At 52.4% G+C, this 16,634-nt stretch overlaps 1 protein-coding gene across 5 annotated transcripts in view; it reads left to right on the plus strand.

Annotated features, from left to right (window-relative positions):
• Positions 1 to 14,448, plus strand: part of AP2B1 (adaptor-related protein complex 2, beta 1 subunit) — an 84,147-nt gene extending 69,699 nt beyond the window's left edge. For all 5 annotated transcript variants that reach the window (XM_014953162.1, XM_014953163.1, XM_014953161.1 and 2 more), the window contains 4 exons: positions 319 to 403; positions 1,118 to 1,204; positions 10,927 to 11,081; positions 12,145 to 14,448. In XM_014953162.1, the coding sequence (XP_014808648.1) occupies positions 319 to 403; positions 1,118 to 1,204; positions 10,927 to 11,081; positions 12,145 to 12,219 (402 nt within the window). In that variant the 3' untranslated portion in view covers positions 12,220 to 14,448. The remainder of the gene's footprint in view (positions 1 to 318; positions 404 to 1,117; positions 1,205 to 10,926; positions 11,082 to 12,144) is intronic.
• Positions 14,449 to 16,634: the final 2,186 nt, after the last annotated feature.

Genomic DNA, 16,634 nt, shown 5'->3' on the forward strand with positions numbered 1-16,634 from the left:
GCTGAACCAGAGCAGAGAAGAGCAAGGGGGCTGGCTGGGACCCCGTCAGTGCGATTGGCTCCGAAGCAGCGTGGTGAAATGCTCCCAGGAGAAGATTGAGCAGCTTTTAGTGAAAATGGAGTGAGCCCAGAGGGGTGGGACTGATCCTTGTCTGAAACTACCCAGAAGCTCAGTAACATCTCCCCGGGTGGTCTCACGTTCAGAGCTGGCCTCTGCCTCCAGCGTGTGTGGGCAGGCGATGAGACTGTGCAAAATCTTGGGATCCCTTTGGACTTCCAGCTGAGAGATGCTCTAACCCCCCTGTTTCTTCTGTCACAGGTGGCTGTGAAAAACAACATTGATGTCTTTTACTTCAGCTGCCTAATTCCTCTCAATGTGCTTTTCGTAGAGGATGGCAAAATGGGTGAGTGCTTTCAGGTCTGTGGTCAGCTTCCCCCAGCCAGACTGTGCTCACAGCCCCCACCTGGGTGGGTTGTCCCATGGCTGAGATTCACGTGGGTTTTGCCACCATCTTCACACCAGTGCATCTCAGCAGCCTGAATTGATCTGTAGTGGCTTGGTAGCCTGTCCCTCTTGTCCTGCAACTCTAATAGCTACCAGAACCCAAGTCTCTGCTCTGATTCTCTCTGCCAGACAAGGTTTGGATCTTTTCTTTTTGAAGCTGATTTTTGTGGGGGGTTTTTTGGAGGGTTTGGTTCACTCAAATGGGTCTAGGATTTGCCCCCGTACCACTTTCACTGTGATTTGTGTATTCCTGGTCACCTTTATTAAATTGTTTGAATTGGCTGGAGAGTTGCTTGAAAAGCAGCTTTCACTGATGTAATCCTAAATGTGTGGATCTCCTTCCTTCTTGTCAAATCCCTCCTGTTCTTGGTTTTGTAAACAGCTCATATGGTATAGACAGTCTCTGGTTTGGGGGCTCCAAAATCCATCAAAGCTTTGCTGCTTTCACTGAGACTGAAGTTGTTACAGGAGCAAATCCTGAATCTGACCACAGCAAAGCAAAATGTGGCCAAAAGATCTTTTGTGTCTCTGCTTTGTATCATTCTGTGCCAAATTAATTAATGCTTTGGCCCCGTGAGGATCCAGGAGAGCTGATTGTCTTTCTCGTTTCTAGAGCGCCAGGTCTTCCTTGCAACGTGGAAAGATATTCCAAACGAAAACGAGCTTCAGTTCCAGATTAAAGACTGTCACCTGAATGCTGGTGAGTAGTTTACTTCTACTGTGCTGAGAGCACTTTTGATGTATGGTCATTAGACATCACCTTACTAATAGCGCTGTATGGCTAACAGATAGATGGGTGTTGTGCTTATGAGCAGAACAGCCTTGGATCCCAGGGCTTGTTTCAGGAAAAAATTTAGCTGGGTCCCCGTAAAAGCAGATCTAAAATCCCAGATTTTTTATTTTTACCTATGTTTTTTCCTTTCGTTGTGGAATTTGTATTCTCGCTTCTCTCTTATACTTTGTTTCTCTGCAAAGTTGCTCTTTTAAATCCAGTGGAATAGGGTGTTGGGGCTGTTCAGCAATCCCGTGCTGCTACCGCGTGTTTCAGGCAGGGCGTTCCAGCCCTGACTTGAACCTTTAATCCTGGACCAGTCACCTCACCTTTTGGCACCTGCTTTCTCCTCTGTGTTGAGAAAGAGTTAACCCTGGATACCACTCTGAAACGTTTTGACATCTATGGAGGACCTGGGCTGTGTGAGAAGAGTTTAGGTCTGCTGCCTTTAGCTGCTATATTGATGCACTTTGATCATCCTCTGTCCTGTTTGGCTCCACGTTTAGCTCTTTGGTTACCTCTATGAACATCCTACTTGTACGTGTGACCTTACTACTGCTGAAGGATGAAGGAGTGTTAAAAAAAAAAATAAAAAATAAAGTGGAATGAGGCCAGCGTAGCAGCTTTGCTCCTGTTTAAGAGGTTCTGGACAGGAGCCAAGTGGTTCTACCAAAAGCTGCCGTGTTTCATAGAGGAAAAAAAAGTGTCCCTATTGATTACAAACCCTGTAACCTTTTTATTCTCTCATGTCTGCTCTTACACAATGAACACCCTCTTGCTTCAATTGCAGACAGAAGCCGTGGGTCTCTTTGTACCCGTAATTATTACTATTTTGGAATATAAAAGATGGAGCTTGCAAGAGGGGGGAGTGGAAAAATAGCAGCTGTTGGACCTTATGACTTGATTTCACTGTCGGGTTTCCAGTGAGAACAACCTCTGTGCCTCCCCCAGCCCTCCCTCTGCTCCCGACCGAGCTTGGCATCGCCTCTCCCCCTGCACTGCGGTGCTGCTGCCAGTGGTGCCTTCTGCCCCGGCCGTGCCCTCTCCACGCTGCCCAGACCTCTTTCCATCTCAAATCACAAACCTTGGTGGCTTCTCACGTTTGCTGTCAGCTAGGGAAGGATGGAGCTGGAGGGAGAGAAAGGGTGTGCTTGGCTGGGAAGATGAGCACTGGTGCATCCTGCGGACTGGCCCATACCCCCTGCTTACTCCAAAATAAAACGTTAGGAAATGTGAAGTGACAAGCAGTAGTCCTCACTCAGGGAGGGTTGGCCAGCTCAAGACCAGCCTGCTTGCCCATGCCTCCCTGAACTGGTGAGACTCAGCAGAGGACACGTTACCAGCTTGCAGGGAGGGCACAGGAACGCCGGGTGGTTTCTCTGCAGAGGTATCTGCAGCCGCTGCCAGGGCTCAGAGGAGAAGAGGCTTCTCTCGGTGCTTTAGCAAGAGCCCTGGACACGGTGCCTCTCCCGAGCACCATCCGTCACTTGGGATGCTCGGGGGTGTGCAGGATCTGCCAGCCTCTTTGGCTTATGTACGGGAGAAAGTGGGTCATGTCTCATAAACAGATTTCAAACACTTCCATCCGCTGAAGCTTCTGTTTTTGTATTTCCGCTGCCGACACCTCCTCCCTCTTGCGACTGCGCCGGCCGTTCCCTTCCTTGACCACCTGGGCTTCAGCACGGAGCAGGCCAGCAGCTTGCAGGAGGGAGAACTAGGGAAATCTTGTGTCCTTGTCACAGTCCTTTGTATTTTTAACTATCGGTGCAACCCTGCCTCAGTCTGCTGCTCACCTTGATTTCATCTAAGCTGTAACCTCCTCTGGTACAGACCGTACTAAGAGCATCAAACCCGAGTGTACGAGGATCAGCCGAGCCCCAGACCCTGTGGAGGGGTGAGCTTCCAGCATCCTCAGGGATTGGAGACTTCTCACCAGCGTGGCACGTGGCTGGTGGTGCACACCAGGGCAGAGGCAAGATAAACTGGGGGAGCTCTGGTGACTCTAAGTGCTGAAGCGTGTCCAGAGGAGAGCCACCAAGCTGGTGAGGGGTCTAGAGAACAAATCATACAAGGAGAGGCTGGGGGAACTGGGCATGTTTAGTTTGGAGAAGAGGAGGCTGAGGGGAGACCTCATTGCCCTCTACAACTCTCTGAAAGGAGGGTGTAGAGAGGTGGGGGTTGGCCTCTTCTCCCAAGTGAATAACGACAGGACCAGAGGAAATGGTCTGAAGTTGTGGCAGGGCAGGTTTAGATTAGATATCAGGAAGAATTATTTTACTGAGAGAGTGGTCAGGCACTGGAACAGCCTGCCCAGGGAGTGGTGGAGTTGCCATCCCTGGAGGTATTTAATAAACGTGTAGACATGGCCCTTCAGGGCATGCTCTAGTGCCTGATATTGTTGGTTTGTGTTTGTGGGGGTTGTTTTTGTTGTTGTTTTTTTGTTTGGTTGGTTGGGGTTTTTTGTGATTGGAGTCAATGATCTCAAAAGATCCCTTCCAACCATGAAGATTCTGTGATTCTGTGACAGCTGGATCCATCTTGCTACTAATTTATACCAGAGCAAGGGTGCGTGCTCGGCCACGTGCTGCAGTGGGGGGATAGTCTTCCAAGATTCACAGTCTTGATCATTTAAATCCAGTGAAAAGAGCTTTGTTTTAAGACACCTCCTTTCTTTTAAGAACAGCAGTGCTGGGTATCAAATCTTTAGGAACGTGATCCTTGTGGAGGAAAGACAGGTTCATATTCAAAAGACTCTCTTGTAGGAGATGCCTAAGCAGAGTAAAGCTCTCAGCCTGGGCTGTTGGTGGTTCTGTTGTTCTCGGATGAAGCACCACCACAGGCAGCCCTCATCACTGTGTAAAATAAGGTATGCAATGGCTGCTGTGGCAAAGTCTGTGGATTTCAATGGCTCCTAACTTAAAACTTAGGAGATGCTGGGTTTTTGTGACCCTTGGGCACAGACGAAAAGCTTCCGACGTGCTGCCAGCTCCGCAGAGGTGTGCAGCACCCTGTGAGTCCTCATCCCTCCTCCTGCAGCCGCTCGGATAAGTAATTCCTGCCTTATCCTGAGCCCACCCGCCCGGTGGCGAGTTGTCGTCGGGAGGCTCGGGGACGCGTTGCACCATTCATGCTTCATTCTAACCCATTCCAGCCCAGTGACGCGGATTTAGCTACGAGCTAAAAATAAATCCTCTCCCAGCTGATGTGCCCTGATCGTGGCACCACCAGCCACTTACACAGAGCTGCAGCAGGCGCCGGGCGGATGGAGCAGAGCACGTCCAACGGCTGCTGCTGGGCAAAGGGCTGATCAGAAGAGTGGTCCCTGTACCCTCGGTGCTTGGCTTTTCTTCTATCTGTGAAGAGCCTTTGCTTTCCTCACCTCTCAGATCAGGGCAGCAAAGATGATTAAGGGATTGGAGCATCTCCCTGATGAGGAAAGGCTGAGAGCTGGGACTCTTGAGCCTGGAGAAGAGAAGGCTGAGGGGAGACCTTATTAATGCCTATAAGTATCTAAAGAGTGGTTTGAGGGAGGATGGAGCCAGACTCTTTTCAGTGGTTCCCAGTGACAGAACGAGGGGCAACGGGCACAAGCTGGAACATGGGAAGTTCCACTCCAATGTGAGGAAGAACTTCTTTGGGGTGAGGGTGGCAGAGCCCTGGAACAGGCTGCCCAGGGAGGGTGTGGAGTCCCCTTCTCTGGAGATCTTCAAGACCCGCCTGGATGCTCCTGAGTGATGTGCTCTGGGCAACCCTGCTTTGGCAGGGGGGTTGGGCTGGGTGATCTCTAGAAGGTCCCTTCCAACTCCAACAATCCCATGATCCCATGATCTGTGCTGTTTTCTGCACCACATGAGAAGTGGATCTGAAGTTGTGTGCAGACATGCAGGAGGTCCTACCGAACAGCTAAAGGGGGGGGTGGTGATTTTTTTTCCGTGGAGGAACTGAAATTTGAATTTATTTTTCTTTAAACTGAAGCAAAATGGGCTTGGAGCAGAGATTTTTAAAGGGCTGGGATTTTATCTGTCAAGAAAGCAGGTTGTGTATTTCTTGTACATCCAGGGCTGGCTGTCTGTTACTGTGCAACCATCACCTTCCAGCACCTCCTGTGTGAACTGCAGGCTTCTTCCCCAGGTTATTTCTTTTGTTCCTTCAAACAAAAAGGAGGTAAACGGAGTCTGTCGGTGGAGATGCTTCTGTGTGAGTCTGTGCTCCCAGGCCTTTGTGGGGTAGAGATCCATCCTGTGCCCGTGGGGCGAGCCAAGTAGGATCGACTCCAGCTTTGATGGTTTGCAGCAGGGATGGCAGCAAAAGCTGTGGTCTCTGGCAGCTCATCCCAGAACAGGGCACAGAACAGCCAGGAAATCTTGGCTGCTGCAGGTTCCCCACGGCACCGCAAGTGGAAGCCTAGGAATAAGGTGCCAGGCTGTGAGGTGAGGAGCAGGTACTCTGAAATGGTAGGATTTGCCACTCTGATCCCTGTCTCCAGTGTCTTTGTTTCCAAATAAAGCCCCCCCCACCCCTCTTCTCTGCCCTGGTGAGGCCCCAGCTGGAGTTCTGTGTCCAGTTCTGGGCTCCCCAGTTCAAGAAGGACAGGGAACTGCTGGAGAGGGTACAGCAGAGGGCTACAAAGATGATGAGGGGCCTGGAGCATCTCTCTTAAGAGGGAGGGCTGAGGGACTTGAGTCTTTTTAATCTGGAGAAAACTGAGGAGGGATCTGATAAATGCCTATAAATACTTAGAGGGTGGGTGTCAAGAAGATGGGGCCAATCTTTTTTTCAGTAGTGCCCAGTGACAGGACAAGAGGCAACAGGCTCAAACTTGAACATAAGAAGTTCCATCAAACATGAGGAGGAACCTCTTTCCTGTGAGGGTGGCAGAGCCCTGGAACAGGCTGCCCAGAAGGTGGTGGAGTCTCCTTCTCTGGAGACATTCAAAACCCACCAGGACATGTTCCTGTGGAACCTGCTCTGGGCGGACCTGCTTTGGCAGGGGGGTTGGACTAGATGATCTCCAGAGGTCCCTTCCAACCCCATGTTGTTCCATGATTCCGTGAAGTCCTGGATCCTTGAAGGTATTCCCACGGTTCCCAGAGTCTCAGAGAGTTGGGTGCTTAATTCTGGATGAGGGATTTGGGGCTCAGGTTCCCAGCCTCAGGCTGTTCTTTAGGGCTGGAGCCATGTGGCCACGGAGGAGGGAGTCTCTCTCTGGACTTGTATCATGGGGCCAAGGTGTACTTATGATGCTCTGCACATCTTGAGTTCATTAGAGCTCCATTTCATGCATCTGCCTCTTAGGAAGAGGTTCTGGAGAAAACCATATTCGGAAATAGAACTTGTAATGAAAACACAAGGTCATGGTTATACCCAGCATTCTCATCTCTAATGAATCCAGTGCTAAATTAATTGATTTAGGGCTTTTAAATGAAAATATAAGAATCTAATGCATGAAGATAGATTCGTAGGCTCTTATAGCTGAAATAATCTGGGTGCTGCTGGTACAACTATATCAACAGAGGTTTCCCCTCCAACTGAACATGCGCTAAAGCTCAGTTTGCTGTGTTTACACTGCTTTTTCAACATGCAAAGTTTGATTAAATTTTAAAGGACCGCTACATTAAGCTAAGATATGCAAATAAGATTAGCTAAATGTTTTTCTTTTTTTAAATTCTGCTTACCCAAACCCACAGAGTGAAAGAGGACAAGCTGACTTGCACAGGGAGATTGAATGCCATTAAAGAGGAGGCAATTAGTCGCTGTGCTGTTCAGCAGTTCTAGGAACTTTGGGTTTCCTTGCTTATTACTGTTCCACAGTTCGGTGTGAGACGACAGCTTTAGTGTTTGGAGTTGAATGTGCCTTTATTGGTATGCAGTGGCCACTTTGGGGTGGTTTTTTTTCCCCCTGAGTAATTTGCTAATGCTAGAACAAAGAGAAATTGGATTTTCTTGCCGGAATAACCTGGGGCACAATCATATGCAGGCTTCCCTGGTATGTGGCTTTTTTTTTTTCCTGTATGTACAAATCTGGTATTCTCATCGTTTAATAAATTATAGAACCCGTGCATATTACATATCTTGGAAATGAATGTACTGTCATAATATTGACTGAAGTGCCTCCCCACTGGATCCGAGTCTGCAGATGCGTTGGGTATTTGAATGCAGCTCTTGGCTGGATGCTCAGACCCGCTCAGGTGTTACTAGAAACAGCTCGGGGATATTTTCTGCTACCACAGCACAAAATGTAGGGATTAAATTTTCCTTCCCAATATCCAGTGCTCGTTGCAAAATGCCACAGAAGTCCAAGTTGAAGGAAAGGTATGTTGGCGGTGTTGGTTGTGAGTTGTGCTTGTCCTTTGTGAAAACTCCTGTTCTTGCCAATTGATCATCCTGGCTCTTCCAGTTTGGAAGGGAAATTGTTAAGCTGCACGGGGAGATGATTTAAGCATGTCCTTCGCTTTACTTAGAAGGAAAGTGCTGTTGAAAAGAATTTAATCACTTCAAGTATAAGGGAGGAGACCTTGTTCAACCCTGCGTCTTTCCGTGTGTGCTATTTGGTTCTTGGACTGGGGTAAAGAATTCTGTTTAACAAACAGAAGACAAGGAGACAAACAAAATACCCCTGAAAGATGGACTGATGTCAGAAGCTTCCCCAGTGTTGGTGATGGGGAAATCTTTCTGTTTCCTTACATTGTGCATCAAGAGGGTAGTGAGAATAAGCAGTGAGCCAAAGGAGATGGCCCTACAGAAAGTTGCTTTGCAAGGTCAGCTGTAGACTGTGCCATCTTGCAGAAGGACTTTGTGGCTCTGGTTTGCAGAGTCACCAGACCTGATGTGTGCACGGAGCTGTGTCCCCAGGCAGGCTCAGCCCTCTCCTGCCTGGGCTGGGCATTATTGGGGTGTTTGGTGGGTGCTGTGCTCTTGCTGGGAAACCAGCAGCCCAGAGCTGGGCTCAGCTCTCTGCTCCCAGCAAATACCTGCTTTTTTTAATTTATTTTTTTTTAAAAGGCTGTGCTGTCACATGGCATTGGCGGCCCTGCCTTCAGCCAGGCACAGCCTGGCACTGTTGCTTAGCAACTCTGCCCGATCTCCAAAATCCAAAATTCCTGACACTGGGGAGCAGAGGAGGGATGGGGGCTGCCACTTGGGCGGGGGGTGAAGGGGTAGAGTCTCCCCAGTCCCCAAATCTGTGCTGGGGGAGGGGGCAGGAGGAGCTGGGCAAGCCAAGCATCACTGCTCCAGCCTGCTCCCGATTGCTCCAGGTGTCTGCCTGAGACAGGGTACGTTTTGTAGGGTTTCTTGCACTTTTGGGGGAATAACTGAGGTCAGACAGGGAGGCGGAAAACAGGCTTTCCTAGGAGTTTCCCCTGCCTCAGTTTCCCTCTCTGCACTCCCCTACAAGCCTGTTCCTGCATGGAAATCTGCCCCCCAGCAGAGGCAGGGGCTGTTTAAGTTGCAGGAGGTGCCGTCAGGCAGTTGAAGGCTTTGGCGTAAGAGCAGCTGCTGCGCGGCCCTGTCTCGCCCGCCGTGTCCCCGGAGCTCAGCTCCCCTCCTCTGTCCTCACCTCCTCATGGGGCACTGGCCCCACAGCTGCCAAAATCACAGCTTCCCACCCGCAGCCCTGCTTCTGACCCCGCACCCACGCTCCCTGGGGGATGCCTTCCCTCTGACAGCATCCCCCGCCGGAGGGGGAGACGGCTCCTGGCAGGAGGGAAGATGTGCTGGAGGAAACCTTGAACCCTTGCCAGCAGTTCCTCTTCCAGGACTCGTGTCCAGAGGGGGCTTCGGACCAGTGAGGCTTAACCACAGCCTGTTAAAATCAGGGCAAACAAAAATCAGATTTAATACCGACGTCCCTTGCAAACAGTGATGCCCTCTCTGAGCTGGTGCTCGTGCTGAAGGATGTGCCTTCCCAAAGCCCCAGGGGCTGCTCCTGCTGGCTGGAGGGACATCGGAGCTGGGAGTTTGGGCTTCAGTCCAAGTGGGTGATGTCCCTCCAGTGCCAGTTTCTCCCAGCCCTGCTCCCTGTGAGCAGGGAATTGCTCTGCCTTGCCCGATTTCCCTAATCTGGATGAGTTTGTTGTATCAGAGGAGGAGTAGAGGTGGGAGGAGGAGACAGAGGGGTTTTAAGCAAAGGATCTCATTAGTTACTTATATCTGCCAGTTTCCATAGTAACAGGGGAAGAGAGGAAACCTAAATCTGAGTCTGTCTGGGTAGCTGGATGCCTGAACCCTCCTCAACCTGCAACGCAGCCGCTTTGGGGAGCGAAGGGGTTCAGCCCAGCTGCAGGAGAAGGGTCCAGGCTGCCCATGGAGCTGCTCCACAGCTCTGGTTATCAACACTGCCCTGGGGAGAGGCAGCAGATCCAGGTGTCTGGACCAGTGTGCGGAGTTGTGGGGTCATTGCTTTCCTGCTTCTACCACTCCCTGGTGCATGAACAGGCTCTGCTGTCCCCTCTCTGATCCCTCCCTGCACCAGCACAGACTTGTGTCTGTTCTCAAATCCTCGGTGGACCTCGGTGTTTGTGGGTGCAGGGATGGATTAGACCTGCACCCCAAAGATTTGTACTGTTTCTCTGCTGCTGTCCTGCTCCTCGTGCTCCTTGAAATGGATCCCACGTTCCCAGTCTCTTGGCTTTCAGTGCGTATTGGTATTAGGCCACTTCTCTCTCTTGCTTTGTGTCGAAAAAGCTCAACCTGCTGATAATGGCCCAGTATAGAGAGGGCATTCCACCTTGTCCCAGCAGAGAGCTTGAACAAGTTAAATTTCCCCAGTTGGGCACCAGGAGTGGAATTTGCCAGTGATGCTTTTGGGTATGGAGGAGTCCTCCCTGAGTCTTCCACCCAACGGGTGAACGTGCCCCTTGTGCTGGCATCTAAAAGCTGAGGTTTGCCCAGCTCAAGGTGCTGAGAAACCCCTTGGCATCCAAATGTTGCCGGTTTGGGTCTGTGTATTCTGCGTATTTGCCTCTGTTCTTGTCTCTTTGAAGGGTCCCTTGGAAATAACATGTGTCATGGTTACATCTGTAAGGTCTCCAGGTGAAATCACACATCTTCTGCGAGTGCTGAGGTCATACCGTGTGTTAAAACAGTATCACAGCCCTATGATGGGGGTTTTAACCCTTTCAAGCGATTGCTTTTTTTTAAAAAAAAAAAAAAAGGAAAGGATTTTAAGTACCTTGTGGGGCATTGGTTTGGCCAGAAGCGTCTGTGTGAGGGGGGAACCAGGAGAGACCTGTTGTGATTGGGATGGGACCTCAGAACCAGGCACCAGAGTGAGCCTCGGGCAGGGATCTCTGTTCTTTTCCTCCTCCATCATCTGACTTTTGGCTGCCTCCAGGTTTGAGCCTGCCTGGGGCTTGTTGGGAGTTACAGGTAGAGCAGAGTCCTCTTACCCTCAGTAAGTGGAAGCCCTGCAAGATGGGCAAATGCTTCACAAGGGATCACAGCCTGAGAGGAATGAAGCAGGTCCATGGAAGCAAACTGGAATTTTTTCTCCTTGTGTCATGTCTGCTCCTGTCTCCAGAGGAAACTCTGGGACAGGAGTCAGCTTTTCCTTGTGCACTTGCATCCTGAGGCTGCTCCTCTGGGCTCTCCCATCTCTACAGCTGATGAGTCTGAATTAACAGATGTGTTTCTCCTCCTTCTCTCCAAAGACACCGTCTCCAGCAAACTGCAGAACAACAACGTCTACACCATTGCCAAGAGGAACGTGGAGGGCCAGGACATGCTCTACCAGTCTCTGAAACTCACCAACGGCATCTGGATCTTGGCTGAGCTTCGCATTCAGCCGGGGAACCCCAATTACACGGTGAGGTGTCGGACTGAGGAGGGCACGTGGTGTGGGCTGGGGTCCTTCTAACTCACCCATGGAGCCATTTCTCCCTGCTTTGCCTAAAATGCTTGTTTGGGAGGAGATCCTATTAATTTGACTGAAGGGTTAGGGACGCCCACTGAACTGGGGGGGGGGGGGCAAGTGAGAAACAATAGAATTACACTGCTCTGTCACCAGTGAGCTGGGATAATGCCCGCTCAGCGATGAGCAGTTACTTGCCAAGGTTACCCAGAGATAAAGCCAAGAGACATTAGCGAGAAAGCGCTGCCAGGAATGCCCTTCCCCCTCTCAGAAACAAGGAGAAATTTATGCCCTGCTGCGTTCCTGCGGTGGAGACCGGCTGTCTGGATGTCAGAGCCTCTCTGGCCTTGTGCTGGCACCAGCTTGTGGCTGGTGGGAAGGTGTGGTCCCTCCTGCATCACGCACCCATAGAGCTGGTCCCTTTTCTCCCCTTCTGAGGACCCGTGTTTCTCAGCACGCCGATATTAGAGGATTTATCTCCTGTTGGAAGCTGTTCCAGGAGTTTCACACGTGGTCTGGTGACCTACGGGGTGAAAGTGAGCCTTGGAAGGTGATTTAAAACGTTTGCACAAGGATTGATGCTGCAAGCCTGGGCTCAGCCTGCTCCTTGCTTTTAGAAAGGGGCAAGAGCCAAGTTTGTGTCCATCAGGACCGAGCAGCAAATCGTTAGAACCCCCAGGCTTAGTGCTGGATTTACAACGTGAGGGCAAGCAGGTCCCTTCTCTCAGGGGTTGGAGCCATGTCCCCTTCCTTCATGCCTGCAGAGACACTACATTTGTCGAGGAATTTGGGAACTCCGTAGTGGGAGTTTGCTTCTTTTTATACCTCCTCCTTCTTGTAGAAATCTCTGAAAAAGGCAGTTTGGTGTTGAAAGCAGTACCAAGGAGAAATATTCTGAGAAATATTCATCTTCCACATCCACGATCTGTCCCAACCCATGCTGTAAGCCTTCGTGGAGATGGTAGAAAACTCCTGCCTGCCTTTCCACCACTGCTAACCTCTCCTCTCCTCTCCTCAGCTCTCCCTGAAATGCCGAGCTCCTGAAGTGTCCCAGTACATCTACCAGGCCTACGATGCCATCTTGAAAAACTAACAGGAGATCAGCCTGTGCCTCACCCTGCGGAAGGAGGGGGGAGAAAGGGGTCCCCAGATCCTCCTTCACCACTGGCACGGGGGAAAAGCACTCGTTTAACTGGAAGCAGCCGTATTCATGTGTAGGATTTCAGTCAAAGGCACTGATTAAACAAGGTAGCAATTAGTATCCACGTGCTAATGATGATAGGGAACAAACCCCTTTGATATTTTTAGCGTCCATGGAGTTTGTAACCACTGCTTCGACTACTCCCACGTCCCCCTCGCCCCTCACTCGTTGTCCATTCTCGTGGGCTTCTCCATTTTGTGCCAATGTTCAGTGTTTTCTAAATGGCTTTAGGCGTAGTAACGATTTTGTAAAATACCGCTCATTGGAAAAAAAAAAAAACAACAAGCAAAAACCACACGTCGGCTCATTAAAACAAGGCAAAAGTGTCGAAAACATAACACTGCACTTTATTTTATATTTTTATACATTTTTTTTTTGAGTTTTTCTATTGTAATTGGCTTAAAGGGAAGGCGATTCCAAGGAAGTATTGGGAGCCCTGCAGGGCTGTCGGGCTCTAGCAGGGTGAGCACAGCCTCGGGGAATAGGAACAGAGCCATCAGTTCAGTCCGTGGAGGCGGATGGAGCCCTAAAGAGGGGTTTTTTTTTATTACACTCGTGCTGGCAGACTCAGCTCTGCTTTTGATGGTGTGTTTTCACTCCAACCATCTCCCTGGCTCATTAGCTGCTGATTTGAGAAGCGAGGCTGCTTTTTGCGTGGGGAGGAGCTGCAGACCTAGATTGATAACGGGACAGCGGTGGGTGAAATGAAGGAAACGAGCCCTCTCTTGGAGCCACAGGCTCTTGCCAGAGCTCCAGGTATGGTCTCTGCGTCCTCACCCAGCTGCAGCCCCTCTTCTTCTCATTCTTTCCGTGCCTGCTGTGGCCAAACTGCCTTCTCGGCCCTCCCCTGAGCTGTGCCACCTTCACCCAGCGCTGTGCTAACCCCCAAAATCTCCAAGGCTCATGGTGGTCAGTCCAAACGGGGCAGTGCTGTGAGCATCAGCCATGCCCCTGCAGAGAGGGGCTGCTGCTGGCAGTGTCCCAGGGCACCACGGGGAGCGGAGCAGCTCTCCCTGGTCCCGTGCTGTCCCCCAAAACCCGGGCTGGGAGGTGGTGGGAGGTGGTTTGGGCTTGATGGTGCCTGCACCCTGCCTGCCTGGGGGCTTCATGTCCCGGCTGGGTCCAGAGCTGAGCAGATTGTGGAAGTGTTTCTTCCATTTGCAGCCGGGCTCGGTGTGCCCAGAGGTAACAAGGGCCAGTCAGGTTCCTGCTCTCACCCCTGTCCTGAGCAGCCCCATTCCCTGGTTCCTCTTTTCCAACCTGTCCTTAGGGCCAGGACTGCTTCCCTTCCCAGTCCATCCTTGCAACCACTAAGTGCTGCGGCAACAGCAGTGAAAGCAAAGCCTTCTTGCATGTCCTTGCTCCCATCCATAGCTTGTCCTGCTTTAAACCAAGCCACTAACCAGAACGGCTTCGCCCTCCCAAGCATGCTTTGACGCCATCTCCTCCCCAGCCAGCAAAGCTCTTACGCCTAGCAACCCCCATGTTGTCTTTTTAGATGCCACATTCAAAGTCAATAAATGTTTTACGGTGGGAGATGGTTCATCAGGGCTTTGGGCACCATCTGCAACCCAGAAGCCAGTGCTGGGAAAAGGTCACAATGCCCTGGAAGAGACTCCCAGGAGCTGTGGGACCCCAAGGAAGGTGGTGTCCCTGTGTAGAAACCCATTCCTGTGCTCTTGCTGGGCAAAAAAAGTGGGGGGGCAGAGCTGGAGCAACCCACCCCTTGAGCCCTGCCCACGTGTGCTGGGAGGTGATTTGCTCCAAGCACTGTGGGGGCACTGGAAAAATCATTAAGAGAGCAATTAAGGAAGCACCAGTAACAGTGCGATGCTGTCTGAGGGCAGGGAGGAGGTGGCAGAGGGTCAGGAACAAGCACTTAAGCCTCCTCCGCTGAACACCCTCGATGCAGGAAGGGGGGATGTTGAGCACCCCCTTCTCTTTACCACATTTCTTCCCGGCTTTTTGGGCGTGTGGGTGTCTCTGTGCTGCAGGGGCAGAGCCCGGCCTCGCTGGGTGGCCTTTTGCCCTCCTCTCCCCCTCCTTCGAGTGTTGGCCGCGTCGTTGTGTTGCTCTTCAGGCTTTACCTGCCGTCCGTGTCAATAAAACTCATTTCCACCACGCTCTGGCTGTGTCTGGCTCTGTGGGGCCGGGGAGAAGGATCTGAGTCCCCCTGGCTTCTGGCCGTGCCCGTCGGAGCAGGCGAGGCTGGAGGCTGGGTTTGGTGGGAAGGAGGCAGTTTTCTCCCTGGGAGCCTTTTGGCCTTTTCACCAGCTGCTTTTCTACAGCAGAGACCCCCCAAAAGAAGGGCTTGGATGGAGAGGAGGTGGCGGGCATCCTCTGCCTTCAGCTGCTGCTCTCTTCTTGTCTCAAAGAGAAGTGGGAAGAGGGCTCTGCCGTGCAGGGAGCACCAGCACCTGGGCACCGACAGCCTCTGATGAGTAGCAGGAGGAAGATGGATGTACCCATTTTAGCCCTTTCTGGGCCCCAGGTGGGCTTTGTGTAACGTGACCTGCTTTCCCTGCGAAGAAATGGTCAAATGATGTGAGTCAGTGATGTGTTCAGTGCTCCGGAGCAGAGCTGGGATCTTCCGGAGGGCTCTGCCTGTCGCTGGTCCTGTCTCGGGCAGGGTGGGTTGGGCTGCACAACCTCTGTATCGGGTCAGAGCCGAACTGGGGCAGCCCCAAACTCAGCCCTGAAAGTGGCCAGAAATCCAACAACACAAGGAGAAGGTGTGGAAGGTGCTTCTCTCCAGCACAGCAGCTCCTTCTCTTGTCCCTGCCCAGCCCTGGCGTGGTGGCACCTGGAGATCAGGCGACTCCCACCCTCTGAGGACCTGAGGTGGCAGGTCCTGTGTCAACCTGTGGTGCCCTGCACAGGGATGTTCTTGGGTTAGAAGCTGGGGTATGTGCCTGGTAGCAACGGTGACAGGCTGGTTTGGGGTCACCAACGCTGCTGTCGTGTCCCTTCATGCATCCCAGATGGGGATGGGATGGGATGGGATGGGATGGGATGGGAGGGGAGGGGATGGGATGGTCATTCCCCGCCGTGGGTCTGCTCCTGCTGTGGTGCTGGGGCTGAGCTTGGGACAGCATTTGGCCCAGCAGGAGCAAAAGCAAAAGCTCCTGCAGGATGCTCTGGGCTCTGCCGTGTCAGCCACTGTCCCTTCCCTATCCTGTGGCAAAGGGGAAGGTTCCTCCCTCCCTCCCTGTTCTGTCAGGGACTCCTTGGGGAGAAATCGGTCCTTCCTGCTGCTCTGGATCTGCAGGGACACTGGCAAACGGGGACACACCAACCCCAGGCCACGCTGTACCTTGCAAACTGGGTTTGCTTCGTTAGCGTCATTAGCCTCCGGTGCTGGGAGCTCGGGGGACGCGGGTGATGCTCCCTGGGCTGGGATCTGCTGCGGGATGGATGGTCCCCATGGCTTTCCCCATTCCTGGGGGAAGGGGGACCCGGTAGACAGGGACTCCCTGGGTTGCTCCTCGCTGCCCTGGCTGGAGATGGGGCCAGGTCCTGGGGTGCTGGGTGGGCTCCCCAAAATCCCTGCTGCTCCCACCAGCCTGGGGGGCATCCTGCTCCACACCAGTGCAGGTGCTGAGGGGTGACACGGGGTCCCTGAGCCCATGAAGCAGCACGGGGAGAGGCAGGGACTCACCCAAGGATTTTGGAGGCTGTGGGGGAGGTAGGGGCTGACCGCAGCCCCCCCCCCAAGCCATCATGTCCCCCCTCTGCTGCCAGGACACGGGAGCTCTTTGACGGATGATTTTCGGTTTGTGCCTGTCGCTGAGGCTGGGATAAGCCTCCCAGCCAGTGGGGACGTGCCAGGATCCAGCCCTCCCTCCTCCCCCCCCCCCTTTTCACAAATAAAACTGCAAGTGAAGAGCATCTCGGAGGGAACTGCTAAAAATAGCCCCGAGGCTGGAGCCTGGATTGTGCAGGCGAGTTCATGTGCAGCCTCGATCCCTGCCCTCTGCCAGAAAGGGCTCGGGGCTGCTTTATGGCCGTGCTGGGAAGGGGAGCTTGGGGAGAGGGGGGGGGGAGCTGGGGAAGATGAGCAGCATCTTGGGGGGGCTGGTGGTAACCCCCCCAGGGACACCTAAATATTTCCCTCTGCGGGAAAATAAGCCCCAAATAAGCCCCAAATCTCTGAAAACCTGGGTGTGATGTGAGACAGGGAAAAGGGGGGGCACTGATTTCAGCCCCAGCCTTGGTGCAGCGACATGAGACTGTCCCACATTTTTCCAGATGCCCTTTCCCCCCCTCTCCCAAGCCACAGAGCTTGTCTTTCCCCCCCCCCCCAGACA

This window comes from Calidris pugnax, unplaced genomic scaffold, assembly GCF_001431845.1.
Source record: "Calidris pugnax isolate Ruff unplaced genomic scaffold, ASM143184v1 scaffold133, whole genome shotgun sequence".
Taxonomy (NCBI): domain Eukaryota; kingdom Metazoa; phylum Chordata; class Aves; order Charadriiformes; family Scolopacidae; genus Calidris; species Calidris pugnax.